Source organism: Aegilops tauschii, chromosome 4 (genome assembly GCF_002575655.3).
Source record: "Aegilops tauschii subsp. strangulata cultivar AL8/78 chromosome 4, Aet v6.0, whole genome shotgun sequence".
Taxonomy (NCBI): domain Eukaryota; kingdom Viridiplantae; phylum Streptophyta; class Magnoliopsida; order Poales; family Poaceae; genus Aegilops; species Aegilops tauschii.
In genome coordinates this window covers 513,081,562-513,095,431 of record NC_053038.3, presented here as the reverse complement: position 1 = coordinate 513,095,431, position 13,870 = coordinate 513,081,562, and the positions used below count along the sequence as shown (strand labels likewise).

Sequence of the window (13,870 nt, the reverse complement as noted above, 5' to 3'; positions counted from 1 at the left end):
CCAAGTGACATGAGGTGAACTCAATCGATGTTGCCGAACTCTCGAGGCCGCCGCCTCGACCTCCACTGCTCCGTTGTGCCCTGCATAGTCCACCAACATACCACCTTCCGGGACCGCCGTCCCGACACCACCGCTTGCCCTCGAGCTGCAACGCCGCACGACTTAGTCACACACAGCCCAAGCTGAAAAGGGCAACCACCCGCAGACCACGACCGCCGAAAATTTATTACCAGTCAGTAATTCACATTTAACCGAACTCGTAAGTTACATTTGTCTAGCTGTTGTCAACAAAGGACAAGATTACTGTAACCGTTAACCAGCCTTCCCCAGCTAGCAAACACCATCCCCATGATTTCTGGTCCATGTACACCATCTAGCGTTGTAGATAGGGCCCAGGTTGAACGCATGCAGAGCATCACAGTAGTTCACCCTGCCTGATTCTGATTGCCTATCAGTCCGCTGCCATCCAGCTCAGAATACAAACAGAGGAAACATCATGCATGCTCTGCTGGATTCCAGATCGCGCCGACCTTGGCCGTCGCTGCTGTCTTAACTGACAAGAGAGAAGGGGTACGTTCACCTGGGATATTAATTAAGAAGAAAGCTCAGAAAATGCACATTGGCACCGAAACGTGATTAGAAGAGAGAAGGGGTGTTGCATACCATGCATCTGGAGAAGGGCAGATCAATGTTGTTGCAACCTCATACTTTGGTCTGCCACTTGACCACATCGCGTCATGGCTCTCCTCCTCCTCCATGTGAGTATATGATCCAAGATCAGAAGGAGTGTTTCTATCCTGAAAAGGCAATAGTTGTACCAGTAAGTAGTACTCCCTCTGTCCCATAATGTAAGACGTTTTTTGACACTAGTATAAAGTAAGGTCATTTGATTGATATGCAGAACAGTGAGGAGTTTAATCCTGAAAACCACCTGTTGTCCCATGGCAGGCTCGATTCGCTCTCCTTCCATTCCATGTCGAAACTCTTGCATCCACCTCCATCGGTCCGTTGCTCACCCGCATCAATGCTGGCAAGGAGAGCATCCTGTGTCTTCTTGAACCTCATGTCCTCTCCACGTGCATAGTTACTCCTTCACTTCCGTGAGGTACTGAACGTTGCTGCCAAAATTTGCGGAAAAATGCCTAGCTCTGCTCGTAGATTTGAAGCTCTAGTTCAAGTAAACATTTTATATCAAACCTGCTTTAATCCTAAACTCCTGCCATTACCCTTTGTAAAGACTATCAGAATTACATGTGAAACATAACAAATACGATCAGATTTTCAGAAAGATTTTTACTTGCAGGTGACGCCGCGCGCCGCCGCCGCTGCGTGGTTGGATCAGAAGGCAGCAACTGACTGCACGGCCAATATACTGTTGCGCCCCCAGCTCCTCTTGCTCCCGCAGTCTTCAGAAGTCGACCCCGTCTCTTGTACTACATCGGATCAGCAAACATTCTCGATCAGAAAAATAACACACTGGGAACAACTAACTTATAAACACGTACAGTAGTGAGAATGCATTGATCCACATCCTATAAGTAATCTACTTGATGGTAAAGCATAACTCAAATAAGGCGACGGAGCAGATAAATGGCATGTGAACATATACACTAAAAAATGCCTCGTTCGAATTCTGAGGTCGTCACAAATATTGCAAAAGAGTGCATGTGCAGATGAAGCCAAGATAAGTAACTTAAGAGAAGCACAGAGTCGCGTACCTCTAGTTCTTCTAGTTCATCTCTGTAATGTGAGTTGCTGGCTGTGAGAAATCATGCCAGCGTACTCCCCTTGTCACCTCTCAACCAGACTAGGACAGCCCCAAATGCAGAGTTTCTTCAACGCACCTAGGTTCCGTGTGCTTTCAGGCAAACGTGTCAGGTTTGGACAATCAATGGTGTTAAATTCTTGAAGGGAGATGAGCTGTCCCAGCCATTCTGGCTTACGTATAGACCTTCACATGGGCCCAACCATAGTAATCTGAGAGCAGTAAGACACTTCATGCTTACCGGCAAAGATGTCACGTTGTGGGACGCGATAATCCAACAGTGCCTGTACGCAAATCTTCTAGGGAGATATTGAGCTGTCCCATCCATTCTGGCAAAGATGTCAGGTTGTGGCAACGAGTGATACGCAAATCTTGTAGGGAGATGAGCTGTCCCAGCCATTCTGGCAATACTTTTAGACCTTCGCACTGGTCCAACCGTAGTTCTTTAAGAGCGGTGAGATTCTTCATGCTTTCAGGTAAAGATGTCACCATGGGACAATGATCTATGTAAATGACTTCTAGAGAAGTGAGGTGCCCCAACCATTCAGGCAGTAACACCAGGTCCATCAAGGACGATAATTTTAGTTTTGTGAGGGAGGTTAAGCATCGAAAGACCTCTGGCAACGCCCTCAAGCCGTTGCAGGAAAGAACTTGAAATATCTCAAGGGTGGGGAGGTGTTTAAGCCTATCCCACTTGTCTGGGGCGAAATGGCAGCTTCTTACTACCATCTGAAAAGGTAGAGTCAAAGACGAAAGCTTCCCAAATCCCCCTTCCGGTAAAACCATGTTACTGTTAGTCAAGTACCAAAACATACTCCTCGGGGGATATGGTAGGAACTTTAACTTGGGGCAGCCAATTATATCCAAACCATGCAAATTAGGGATTAAGAACTCTTCATTTTCTTCACCTGACTGTGTTGTCCACCATTCCTCCAAATTCTCCATTGAATTCAGATGTATATCTCTTAATTTCCTACAGGTTCCACCTCCATAGAATTCCTTGCCAATTTTTGTGATGTTAGGAATATTGTACATATGTAGATCTCTTAAATTTGGTAGCTGCCCAAATGGCGGAAGATCATCACATGTTCCTAAATTGTAAAGGCAGAGAAAGGTGAGAGAAGGAAGGTAGGTGGAGATGTCAGACATCCAGTTAGGGAAATCCTTGCTCATATACCCCTGTAGAACAAAACGTTCAAGAGTGCGAGGAGGTATGAGCCTCTCAAGCACAGATTTTCCCTCCTTTGCTTGGTCTCCCCAACCAAGACTTAGCACCCGAAGATCTATTTTATCACGCAACTTCACTCTCTCTGCATCTTCCGGATGCATCACATTATCAAGTTGTAAGACTTGCAGCTCTTGACAGGTCAACTGTGCTAACTCCACAATACTGCTGCATCCTTTGTTTTCAATCTGATCTACATAATGTACTTTCATCTCTGGCGTTAGATGCTTCAGAATGTCATGAACCTTGTCAAGCACTGCTTCTTGTGCTGACGAGACCAGAAGTTGAGTGAGTGTAGTCATGCCACGGATGCTATCTGGTAAATCATGTAAAGTTACAGCAGTGATGTCCAATAATTCAAGCTTAAGGTCACCTAACGAGCGTGGGAGCTCTTCTAGTCTCATACAATATGACAAATTGAGATGCCTCAGCTTAAACAACTTGCAGAATGAGTCAGGCAGTACTTGTAGCTTGGAACAACTTGTCAGGTTCAAAGAATGAAGCTCTGAAAGGTTACCAAAACACGCTGGGAGTTCCCTAAGGCCATGGCAATCTGAAAGATCTAGGTATTTCAGGTGAACAAGCTGGCAAAATGTTTCTGGGAGCACTGAAACCTTGTAGCAATCAGAGAGCCTTAAGAACACAAGATTTTGAAGATTACCAAAATCTTGTGGCAGGTTTTCTAGCTCGTGGCAACTTGATAGGTCGAGGTGCTTCAAAGACTCAAGGTTAACACTGTCAGGTAGTTTGGTTAATTTTGAACAACCTGACAAATTTAGGAATAAGATATTTGGGAGGCTACCAAACTTATCAGGGAGATTTTGAATGGCACGACACTCTGACATGTCTAGGTGTTGTAAGCATGTCAGCTGGCACATGGATTTCGGCACCTCTTGGAGTATAGAACACCCCGATAAGTTCAGGAAAGAGAGTTTAGAGAGCTTACCCAACAATGTAGGTAAGTTATTAAGGCTTCTATTACCGGATAGGTCAAGATAGCAAAGTTTGTGGAGGCTACAGACATTGTCAGGCAAGGTTTCAAGTGAGCAATTGGACATTATCAGAGTTTCCATATTTTGAAGTGTATGCATAGACTTAGAGAGTGAAGAAACTGGCAATCCCGTGGCATCCAGGTACCTAAGAAGCTTCATTTTTTTTATGGATCGTGGCAGCCTGATCTTGCTTGACGTAGATTGCCCTTCAGAGATTTGCCCTACTGAACATGCCAGGTCCAAGACACGCATGTACTTGGATCGAGAAAAGGCCTTTCGAGGGAGTTGCCATTTCTGTGAATCTCTAATATGGAGGGATCTAAGCTTTTTTGGCAGATACTTGAAAACTTCGGATTGATTCTTGTATTGTATCTGGATTGATTCTTGTAGGCCTTTGGATTGATTCTTGGATTGATTCATGTATTGTATCAACTCTGCATGTCGGCAGTGAATATCTTTTTTCGAAGTCCTTAGCCCAGTAGCATCATCAGCATCCAAAACAAGGAATTCATCACCAATAATTACTTTCGCAAGATCATGTACCAGATCATGCATGGTAAGCTCCACAGAAGCATTGGCATGTGCTACACTTTGACTAGCCTGCAGAAGTAACTACTGTCAAAACGTGTTGTACAACGAAAGCAAAACTCATTGGAAAGATTTAGTGCGTATTATCCATTTTCATATGTTATAATGGTTATTTAGCACGTATAGTTTCCATGTGATTAATTGTTATGCAACAATCAGTTAGATTTTAATATGTTCAACGAATATAGTACCTAGCATTCTAAATGTAAGCTGTTTTGGACATTGACACGTTCTTAGTTGACCATATTTTCTAGAGGAGGGTGTGGGTCGGGAGCCATCCAAATTTTATCTTTCCAGTGTTGTTTCATCAGTGATTGTTTCTTCAAACTCCCATTCGGGATTAGATACTTTACACGAATCCATTTGGTATGTCTTTTTATCCATGATGATATGATGGTTGTATGAAATTAGCGGTTAGGGATGTCAATTACATGAAAAAAAAATACGGAGTATTTAGGAAACTAACAATAAAAGAGGGTAGATTATAATATATGCAAACCGGCCCGTGGCCTTCGCAAACTGCTCCCCTAGATTAGCTCGTTTGGGTTGTTCTATGGTGTGGTGTTTGTCCAATCTTAGACTTGTACATAAACCTTCTTTTCTATCAATGCATCGAAACAGAATGCTTTTTTGCGTTTTTGCGAAAAAAATAATATATGCAAACCAGGTTCCTAGCTGTGGCAGTATATGATTAGATTTCGTATCAAATACAAAAAAAAAAAATCATAACCAGCTAATAGATAAGGCATCAATGACCGAACAGGAACAATAGAGGTAGTGTTAGAAACTAACCGAAGGAGGTCCTGAAATCTGAAGAAACGACATCCCAAGAAGGTAGTCAATGCAACTTTTACCATCATGTTCTGAATAAATGTATCCAAGAGCTTTCCATTGCTGGATTAGACGGTTGGTGTCCATAATGAATCCCTTGGGAAATGTCGCCAAATACGCGAAACAAATTTTGAACTCTAGCTTCATGAAATAATAGCTCAACTTGAGGGATTCTAATGTGTCTTTTTGATGTTCACCTCTCAAACCCAAATCAACCATCCTCACTTTTATATCTTGCCATGCCTTGATGTCCTTATTTTCTGACATTACTTTCCCAAAAGCATTTGCCACGAGTGGTATACCTCCACATTTACTTGCAATTTCATACCCGATCTGTTCAAAGGGAATCTGGTCATCATCAGGCCCAAATGCCCTTATCTTCATTAACTCCCAGCAGTCATCCGTTGGCAGAACACCCAAATTGATTCGGTCAGACTCATGCACAGGGAGAATTGCCCTCTCAGTCTCATGTGCAAGATAACCGGTGGTCATTTTTTTCACTACGCTTTGTTGACGCGTAGTAACTATAATCTTACTACCATTGGAGCCATGTTGTAGCATCTGCTTCAGCTCTTCCAGGTTATCAACATCTTCTTCCCAGAAATCATCCAAAACAATCAAGTACTTTTTACCAGCAAGTTTGCCTCGAAGAATATTATGTAGAAACTCCAAATCATTGCTGTCAAGATTGATATTTGTATCAATGCTTCTGATGATGGTTCTCACAATTTTATGCAAATCAAACTTCTCAGACACAAAAACCCAGGCTTGGATGTCGAAGACGTTGACCCTCTTGTCTGCAAAAACTGATCGGGCCAATGTTGTCTTCCCTATACCACCAAGCCCAACAATTGGAATGATGGAGATCTTATTAGCTTCAGTTCTCAATAGCAATCTGATTAACTTGTCCTTTTCAGCGCTCCTCCCTTGCATTCCAGCTGTCGTGCCTCGGTCACTGTTGGCTGAAAAAGTTTCTTTTTTTCTGCTTTGTTCTACCCGTGCTTCAGGATCCAGATTGAACGACATGCCCTCATTTTTTATTTCTTCTATTCTCTTCCCCAAGTCCTCCAAATTGCGGGGTCTGGTTATCCACTGGTAGGCCTGATTGTTCCGGGAAAAGAATACCTTGAGCTGTAGAAAGAAAATGATTTGTTAGGACAACTTATGAGTCGAGTTTCATACTTATCGAAGGCACAACTGTTTTTTCAGGTCAAGTATCACAATCACATATTAGGACTTGTACAAACAACTACCAAAATATTTCGACTCATACGGAAGACTACACCGGAGAGAAGAGAATAGAAGGGGAACGGTGGGGCTCCGACCATGGGATTTGTGATGTCTAAAATCGATCTAAGGACTTTGTCCCAAAACAAGCCTAATTGATAAACAAATGAACAACGAATTTTGCTTCAATCACATGGTAGGGTGCGTACCTTTGCTTCGTTATTCTTAGTGTCCAAGTCGTCCAGCAGATCCTCAAGGTCGTGGGAGAGAGATTTCAATTTCATGAGCCACAACCCGACTATTTCTCCATGCCTTCCTCCTCGGCGCACCTTCTCGTCAGCATCATGCATCACGGCTGCCAGATATTTCATTTTCTCCACCATTTTATCCACCTTGCCTTTAAACTTCCACTGCAGAGAGATCTCATCTCCCGCGATCTTGATTAGCCTGCTAGTGATTTGCCTCACCAAGGCACTCGCGATCATCATCCCAATCATCTCCCCAACCCCACTCATGGCTTCACAACAAGCTCTTGCTCTCTCCTGCAAGTGTATTGATGTGTTTGTAGAAGGCCAGCAAGGTAAGGAGCGCTATATATGCGTGCTTCTGGATTCTACTTCCTCCGTTCCTAAATCTAAGTCTTTTTAGAGATTTCACTATAGAGACTACATTCGGATGTATATAAACGTCTTTTAGATTATAGGTTCACTCATTTTGCTCCGTATGTAGTCTATAATGAAATCTCTTAAAAGACTTATATTTTGGAATGGAGGGAGTACAATATAACGTAAACAATGGTGTAGTTGTTGTGTGGGTCAGACAATGGACGTCAGATGTGATTATCATCAGGCATCAGCACAGCTAGCTGCTCAATTAATGATTAGGCCATACTTGGGATACATGCTACCATGTGACTGGGTCTGCAGTAATCCTCTGTTCATCACAGTGAGAGGATGGTGGGCATTAATTGGTTTGGTACCACTTCTCGAGTCCTCCGCATTCACGCAGCAGCCAGCACACAGTATTTATTGGTCGGTTAATGTGATTTCACTCTTCTTTTGCAGCATTTGCCAAGGTTTTACATGCTTTTCTTTTCTTTTTTGGAAAACAAGTTTTTACTGCATTGGTTACAGCTTCACTGGAACATCTTTAATTTGTTCAGAGGTGGTTCAATTCGTAATGGCACATGTGAATTGGTTTCAGCTCACAAGCAAGCAAGGTTCACACTGGTGCACTGATTGAAGGGGACCAGTACTGTCTTAAATTGAATGAAAACAAATCTGTCACTGTTGGCTGTGATGTGTGAAAACAATACTACCTCCGTTTCAGTTTACAAGTCATGCGCGTATACCTAGGTTGTCAATTTTATCATCCTAATATAAACTATATAACACAAAAATTATACCTTTTGAAAGTAGAAACTCCGAAGTTTATGTTGATATATTTTTTGTATTATATGACTTGTATTAGGTTGGTCAAATTGACGACCTAAGGGTACGCGCACGCCCTGTAAACTGAGAGAGAGGTAGTACCATCCATATATATGTCTGAAAACAAATCTATTGACAACGTAGCTAGCTAGTGCGAACAAGCAAGGTTCAGACACTGTTGTACCTATGGCTGTGATGTGTGGTCGTCATCAGTACAGCTGGAAAGAAGACTAACTACATGATCTGGCCAGACATGCATGGAATGAATTCTGCCATGTGACTTCTCATCACTCTCCCACGCGGCCGGTGAGATCGAGGACGATGGGCTTTAATTGATTTGGTGGCCCTTCACCATCCGCTCACTGCTTCTTGTCCTTGTGGTTAACTACTAATACTAAGGTACAACTAAAGAAAGGGATCTCATGTATAGAGCTATTGATAAAAAAGTTGATGCATTCTGTGAACGCGCATGTCGACTATGAAACCTAACCCAATCACACTAACCTGCCAGTGTATACCCTTATTTGGCCCTCCTACAAACACTGTGCTCTCCCAGCTCTCTTCTTTCCTACCAGACATCTCCTTAGTCCACACTTCGGCCACTGATTTAGTATTGAAAATGTTTGTATCTATAAATTTGGTCAAACTTAACATAATTTGATTTATGACTTGATTGATGTACTCCCTCCGTTCCTAAATATAAGTCTTTTTAGAGATTCTACTATGGACTACATACGGATGCTCCGTATGTAGTCCATAGTAGAATCTCTAAAAAGACTTATATTTAGGAACGGAGGGAGTATTTTGAAACAGAGGAAACTTCGGCCACTTTCTTATGCAGAGGCCGGGGTATAACCCCTTTTCGAAAATTTATCCCTCGTGGTCGTGGTGCTCAACTACTGGCTGACGCGTGTTTCTATGCCTGGCAGCCCGTCAAGCCATAGTTTTCACCTGCATGGCCTCGTGCTGCTTAATTCCCTAATTTGACACTGGCTACAAAGACAAGAACCGAGAATACCAACTTGAGTGCAAACTGCGGTACCAGAATGAAAGAAAGAGCGAGAGTGGCGAGTGGCGACCCGACCAGTCACGCTCGCTACGCAGCAACAGGGCCGTTGTGCCTAAGCAGGCCAAGGTTCCGGCCCGTCCTCGGAAAGAAAACGAAAACCTGCAGACACTTTCCAGTGTTAGTTTGTAGTATCTATACTACTATTAAACAAGCGAACTTTAATTTTCTTAAGGCAACCTGTCAAACGTACACCGAACAACAAAGCGCAATTACAGCCTCACGATTAGATTCAAGTATATGCATCAAACCGTCAAAACAATAACTAACCCAGATTAAAGTACGTTTAGCGATTTGAGTGCGCGGACGAAACTCTGCCATCCGCGTCGTCAGCCCCACGCCACGCCGAAAAAAAAAAATTACCAGACGCAACTGCGCCTCAATCCGATTCACCCCCATCGACCTCGCCTCGCGCCGCCGCTCGCACCTTGCCTCGCACCCTCCGTCGACGCGGAGCTCTCTGCCGCTAGCTCCCTGCCGGTTCGAGATCCGCACTTGCCGCCGCTCGCCCCTTGCCTCGCCGCCGCACTCCTCAATTCACACGCACCGCCACGCCTGCCCGGCAAGAGATCAACTGCTCCGTCCTCCGCCGGGTGGCCGCCGCCGGGGACGTGGATGGACGCGAGGCGGTCGGCCGCCGGCGAACGAGGACGCGCATGCGAGATGCGCGGCGCGGAGTAGCGCTCTCCTCCCTGCCGTCGTCGGGCTCCCTGCTGCCAGCGATGCCTTCTCCGCAACATGGGTATGCTCCCTGACATCTCTCCCCCTCTCTCTCTCTCTCTCTCTCTCTCTCTCTCAATCTATTCTCTCTGTTGTTTCTTTTCTCAATCACACATAGATCAGAAAGCTCTTGATCCACCAAAACGTTGAATCATGTGCATTAGGTTATCCAGGCAGGTTCCTTTCCTTTATCAACTGACTGACAATATAGTACTGTATTGAGGAACATACATTCACCAGAGATGCAATTGTTGTAGTAGAAACATATCAAGTGTTTCCTAGAAATCGTACATCAATGTGGACTGAACATACCATCATTAACCACACAAATAGGGGAAGCGTCGAGGCCTTCATCTAACTTCAGTAAATACATATCAATACAAACTTATGAAGTATCCCAAAGAATCCGCTTACCCGAAGACTGTGTTCTGCTTACCTGAAGGAACCCAAAGAATCCGAGTCCATCAGCAGTCCAGTATCCCCAGGCATCATTGACATGTGTTCTTTTGTACTGTGCTCTCTTGATTGTCGCTCATCCAGGTTGCCGGGGTGCCGGCCAAGATGAGAACAAGGCCAAGCTGCTTGGTTGTCCGTGTTCATCAAAGGTGCTCTCTCTTTTCCATCTTTCTTTTTCTGTACTTAATCCTACATGGGTGACTACTAATTTCCATGTCTACTGGGAGGAAGAAGGTTGGCGGACATATCTTTGTGACTATGTCATTCACGTGCTTTGTTTCAACTCATAAAATGGATCCTTTTTAAGCTATATCAAATCATAAGACATAATTTTCAGTTGATTTTTTTCTTCTAATTCCCAGTTTATTGCTTCACATAGACTATTACATATTTACGAAAAATTGAAAGAAATACAATAATGATGCATCTATGCAGATATATTACATATTTATGCTAGCCAATTCGAAGCTTTGTCCCAAGTGCAAGCATACCGTTGAAAAAATAAATACATGTATGACAGATCAGCCAGCAACTTGTTGATCTCTGATTCTTTGAAACTTGATGCTTATAACTGTCTATATAAGTCATTATTGTTCAGAGCCAAAGATAACTAACAACCTATTTGGTTAAGTTGGAAACACTTTCAGATCAGGAGTAGTAGAAATTCTTAAGGGCGTTGGGATATTGAACTTCAGGTACTGATGCGTGTGTAGTTCATGTCAATCCATCCTATTATTTCATCCTTGTAGGCATACTGCTCATCTCCTTTTAATACTAATTCTCTTAATTCTTTTGTGATTTTTGTGGAGTTGTGCAGAACTGCAAATAGCTTCAGCAGGTTTGTTAGGCTAATATAAAGTAGGGAGCTTTGCTACATAATGATACAAAGATGATGCTGAAGGTTGTTTTGCAACTAGCAAGGTACTTTGTTTACAAGCTGACTGTCAACTTCCTTAGAAAGATACATGGTTGTTGTGTCCTATCAGACAATATTAAACTTTTGCTATGATATTTCCTTATGCAGTTTCAAGGTCACATGGATGCTGATAGCACTCAGGTGTATGGCCTATTTGTTGCTGGGTATTGTTGCCTTTCTTCCTGGTATGCCAATGTATATTGCTTTAGTTTTCATATTGAGATTGATACAAAATCTAGGCTCCGAAGTGCAGGGTGAGAAGAGGTATGCTTATTGTTGCCTTTCTTCGTGATACCAGGTTTATACAGCGGAGGATCCTGAATTGATGCATATATTGGCTCAAAAAGTAACTGGGCTCTGAAGTGCAGATTGACAAGAGGTATGCTTACTGTTGTCTGTATCGGTCTATCTACTTGATCACCTTCATATGAACAAGTACATTGGAGTTGTTTATCTCAGTGCATCAGAATTGTTTCTTTCATGCAGAGTTTCTGCTGCTATTATTTAAATCTTAAAGAAACGTCCGTTCCTGGTTCAGAGGTTTACAAGTCCCCTTGTTCAAATATGAAAATGATTTATTTGCAAACTTCAATGCAAAATGGTTAGTCAGTCTCGAACAACTGCATCTATATATACTTTCTAGCTATGCTATTGATGCCACATCCAGATTACACTTATCTTCTCTTTTTCTTTTCTTGGGAGTAGAAAGGTTTCACTCAAGGATCGAGCAAATGCAGTTGTAATGCTTGTGTCGTCTAATTCTAAGCATGAGGACTTTTAATGTTCATGAAATATTTCTCCTCTTAAATCTAAAAAAACTAATATACATAGAAGCATGAAAATTAGATTTACTGGATTTATTGGATTCTATTTGTTGCATAATTTATTGCATATACAGTATCAAAATTAGACATAACGATGCCAATCTATTATATACAGTATCTTTGAACTAGGTTAGAAGTTGGCATTTCTGTCATGCGAGCTTCAGAGAAGGATTGATCTGATTGTCCTTTGATGTTCTAGAGTTTAGTTTGTTGGTTGCTTCAGTTACGGTGGTGTTATTTGGAATAATAATGACTTCAGGTGCTTGTAACATCGGTAGAATGGTGGAATTCTAGCAGTCATTAGTTTCAGTTTCTGTATAATTATTAGTGAGCTTGTATTGATTTTCTCCGTGTTTACACCTCTCTTGCTCCAAGCCCGGTGATTCGATTCTAACAGAGGAGCTTGCTACAGCTATCCAGGGGTCCAGGGCGATTAGATGCCCATCACTCACGGTGGCAAGAAGCTCCGTGTCGAGTTGATGAACCAACACCAGTTGGGAGCCCGGATGAAGAAGGTTGTCGCTGTTTTGGTCGATTTAGAAACCTTGTTTGGTGTCTGAAGATCCCTTTTTGCCCACTGTTCAAACCATCTCTTCATTTTTTGTGTGTAAATGGTAACAATACACTTCAAATAATTAAGTTTTCATCCCAAAAAATATTTTGTAAAAGGATGTACTTATCGCCTCAGATAATCCTTAATCATCATGTAGATTGCATTTTCATTTAATTATTTTTGAGAATAGCGTAGATAGTTTTCTTTAGAATTACAGATATTTGATATAGTGCATGTTAATTGAGACGTGTGTTGCACGTGCAAACTTACTAGTGTCTTCCAACAAACAAAAGAGGAGCCTAACCTCGAGTGGAGACTTTCCACCTCCAAGTGCAACAACCATGTCTCTGAATCGTCTCCCAGTTTCCTCCATTGCCTACATTCATCAGTACAGCAAATTAGAACGAGAAATGTTGTTAATCTCATTTGTTCATATACTACGTGTTTGTTTGGCAATCATGGATAGAATTAGATGTCACAAAATCATCAACTAAAGTTGGACGAATGGCTACAGAACTTCCATGATAATTTACCTTGTAACTGTAGTATCCAGCTGCATAGACACCTGCACATAGTTCATGCATGGTGTAAATGACAAGTGAAATATGTCGAAATAATAAATTCGATGAATCTACATGTTAGTTAAAGACCTGCAAAAATATGGCTAAATCCACACAGGAATCTCTCCTCTGGAAGAGGAGCAAGAACCTGGGTTCATTCTGCAACTCTTCGGTCAACGTCATATACCGACACTGGTCCACTGGGATCGTAAGTTGTATGCAGCTCCATATCTACACTTGCCAAACGTATCTGCAGAGGAACATTTAAATAAAAGACGATGGAACAGCAAGATCAGTAACAACAAATAGTCAGGAAGAACACATGAGATTACAGCATTCAAGAGGCCCCTGACAAAGGTTAAATGCAATGTTCACCTCATCGAGTGGCGTTGCAACAACTGTCACCTTGCAGCTGTATTCATGCCCTTTATTGGTGAAAGAATTCATGAAGCGTATCAATCTCCAATATGGAGACCCGCATGTGTATATATTGATTGTGGTGCCTCGTACAACCGTGCCACGCACGTCAGGGAATACATCGAGGGAAAGGAGAGAGAGATCCTTAAGCTAGGGAGTTACAGGAGGTTGAGGAGATCAGATACAACTCAAAGGAATAAACCTCTTAGCTCCTAACAACCAAGCCGTGACTAGATAACTATAATTAACACTCTCCCTTAATCAGAACTTACTTAAGTTCAGATTATGTTTAAACTCCTC

General features: G+C 42.5%; 2 protein-coding genes across 5 annotated transcripts; one reads left to right on the top strand and one right to left on the bottom strand.

Moving 5' to 3' along the window:
• Positions 1–207: 207 nt before the first annotated feature.
• Positions 208–7,186, bottom strand: LOC109748238 (uncharacterized). 4 transcript variants are annotated; one of them, XM_073497173.1, is made up of 8 exons: positions 6,838–7,186; positions 5,363–6,532; positions 2,007–4,582; positions 1,719–1,858; positions 1,298–1,433; positions 932–1,216; positions 664–797; positions 208–580 (listed from the first exon to the last, which is right to left on the bottom strand). In XM_073497173.1, exons 1-3 carry the CDS (start codon positions 7,141–7,143, stop codon positions 2,018–2,020), a joined length of 4,041 nt encoding a protein of 1,346 aa, XP_073353274.1. In that variant the 5' UTR covers positions 7,144–7,186; the 3' UTR covers positions 208–580; positions 664–797; positions 932–1,216; positions 1,298–1,433; positions 1,719–1,858; positions 2,007–2,017. The 4 variants fall into 4 exon arrangements, with proteins under 4 accessions (XP_073353274.1, XP_020162865.1, XP_020162864.1 ...); XM_020307276.4 differs by having other exon boundaries at positions 932–1,227; positions 1,719–4,582; XM_020307275.4 differs by having other exon boundaries at positions 1,719–4,582.
• A 264-nt stretch (positions 7,187–7,450) lies between these two features.
• LOC109748239 (uncharacterized) lies at positions 7,451–12,708 on the top strand. The gene is made up of 11 exons (XM_073497929.1): positions 7,451–7,573; positions 7,693–7,703; positions 7,791–7,847; positions 9,491–9,866; positions 10,385–10,449; positions 10,948–10,995; positions 11,118–11,221; positions 11,325–11,401; positions 11,515–11,595; positions 11,703–11,817; positions 12,453–12,708. Exons 1-7 carry the CDS (start codon positions 7,451–7,453, stop codon positions 11,155–11,157), a joined length of 720 nt encoding a protein of 239 aa, XP_073354030.1. The 3' UTR covers positions 11,158–11,221; positions 11,325–11,401; positions 11,515–11,595; positions 11,703–11,817; positions 12,453–12,708.
• Positions 12,709–13,870: the final 1,162 nt, after the last annotated feature.

Coding starts and splice junctions, on each gene's coding strand:
- LOC109748238 (XM_020307276.4), bottom strand. CDS start 7,143: ATGAGTGGGGTTGGGGAGATGATTGGGATGATGATCGCGAGTGCCTTG. Junction 6,533..6,837: donor CTAAGAATAACGAAGCAAAG/GTACGCACCCTA, acceptor TTCTTTCTACAG/CTCAAGGTATTCTTTTCCCG. Junction 4,583..5,362: donor AGATTTCAGGACCTCCTTCG/GTTAGTTTCTAA, acceptor TTACTTCTGCAG/GCTAGTCAAAGTGTAGCACA.
- LOC109748239 (XM_073497929.1), top strand. CDS start 7,451: ATGGACGTCAGATGTGATTATCATCAGGCATCAGCACAGCTAGCTGCT. Junction 9,867..10,384: donor ATGCCTTCTCCGCAACATGG/GTATGCTCCCTG, acceptor TCGCTCATCCAG/GTTGCCGGGGTGCCGGCCAA. Junction 10,450..10,947: donor GTTGTCCGTGTTCATCAAAG/GTGCTCTCTCTT, acceptor AAACACTTTCAG/ATCAGGAGTAGTAGAAATTC.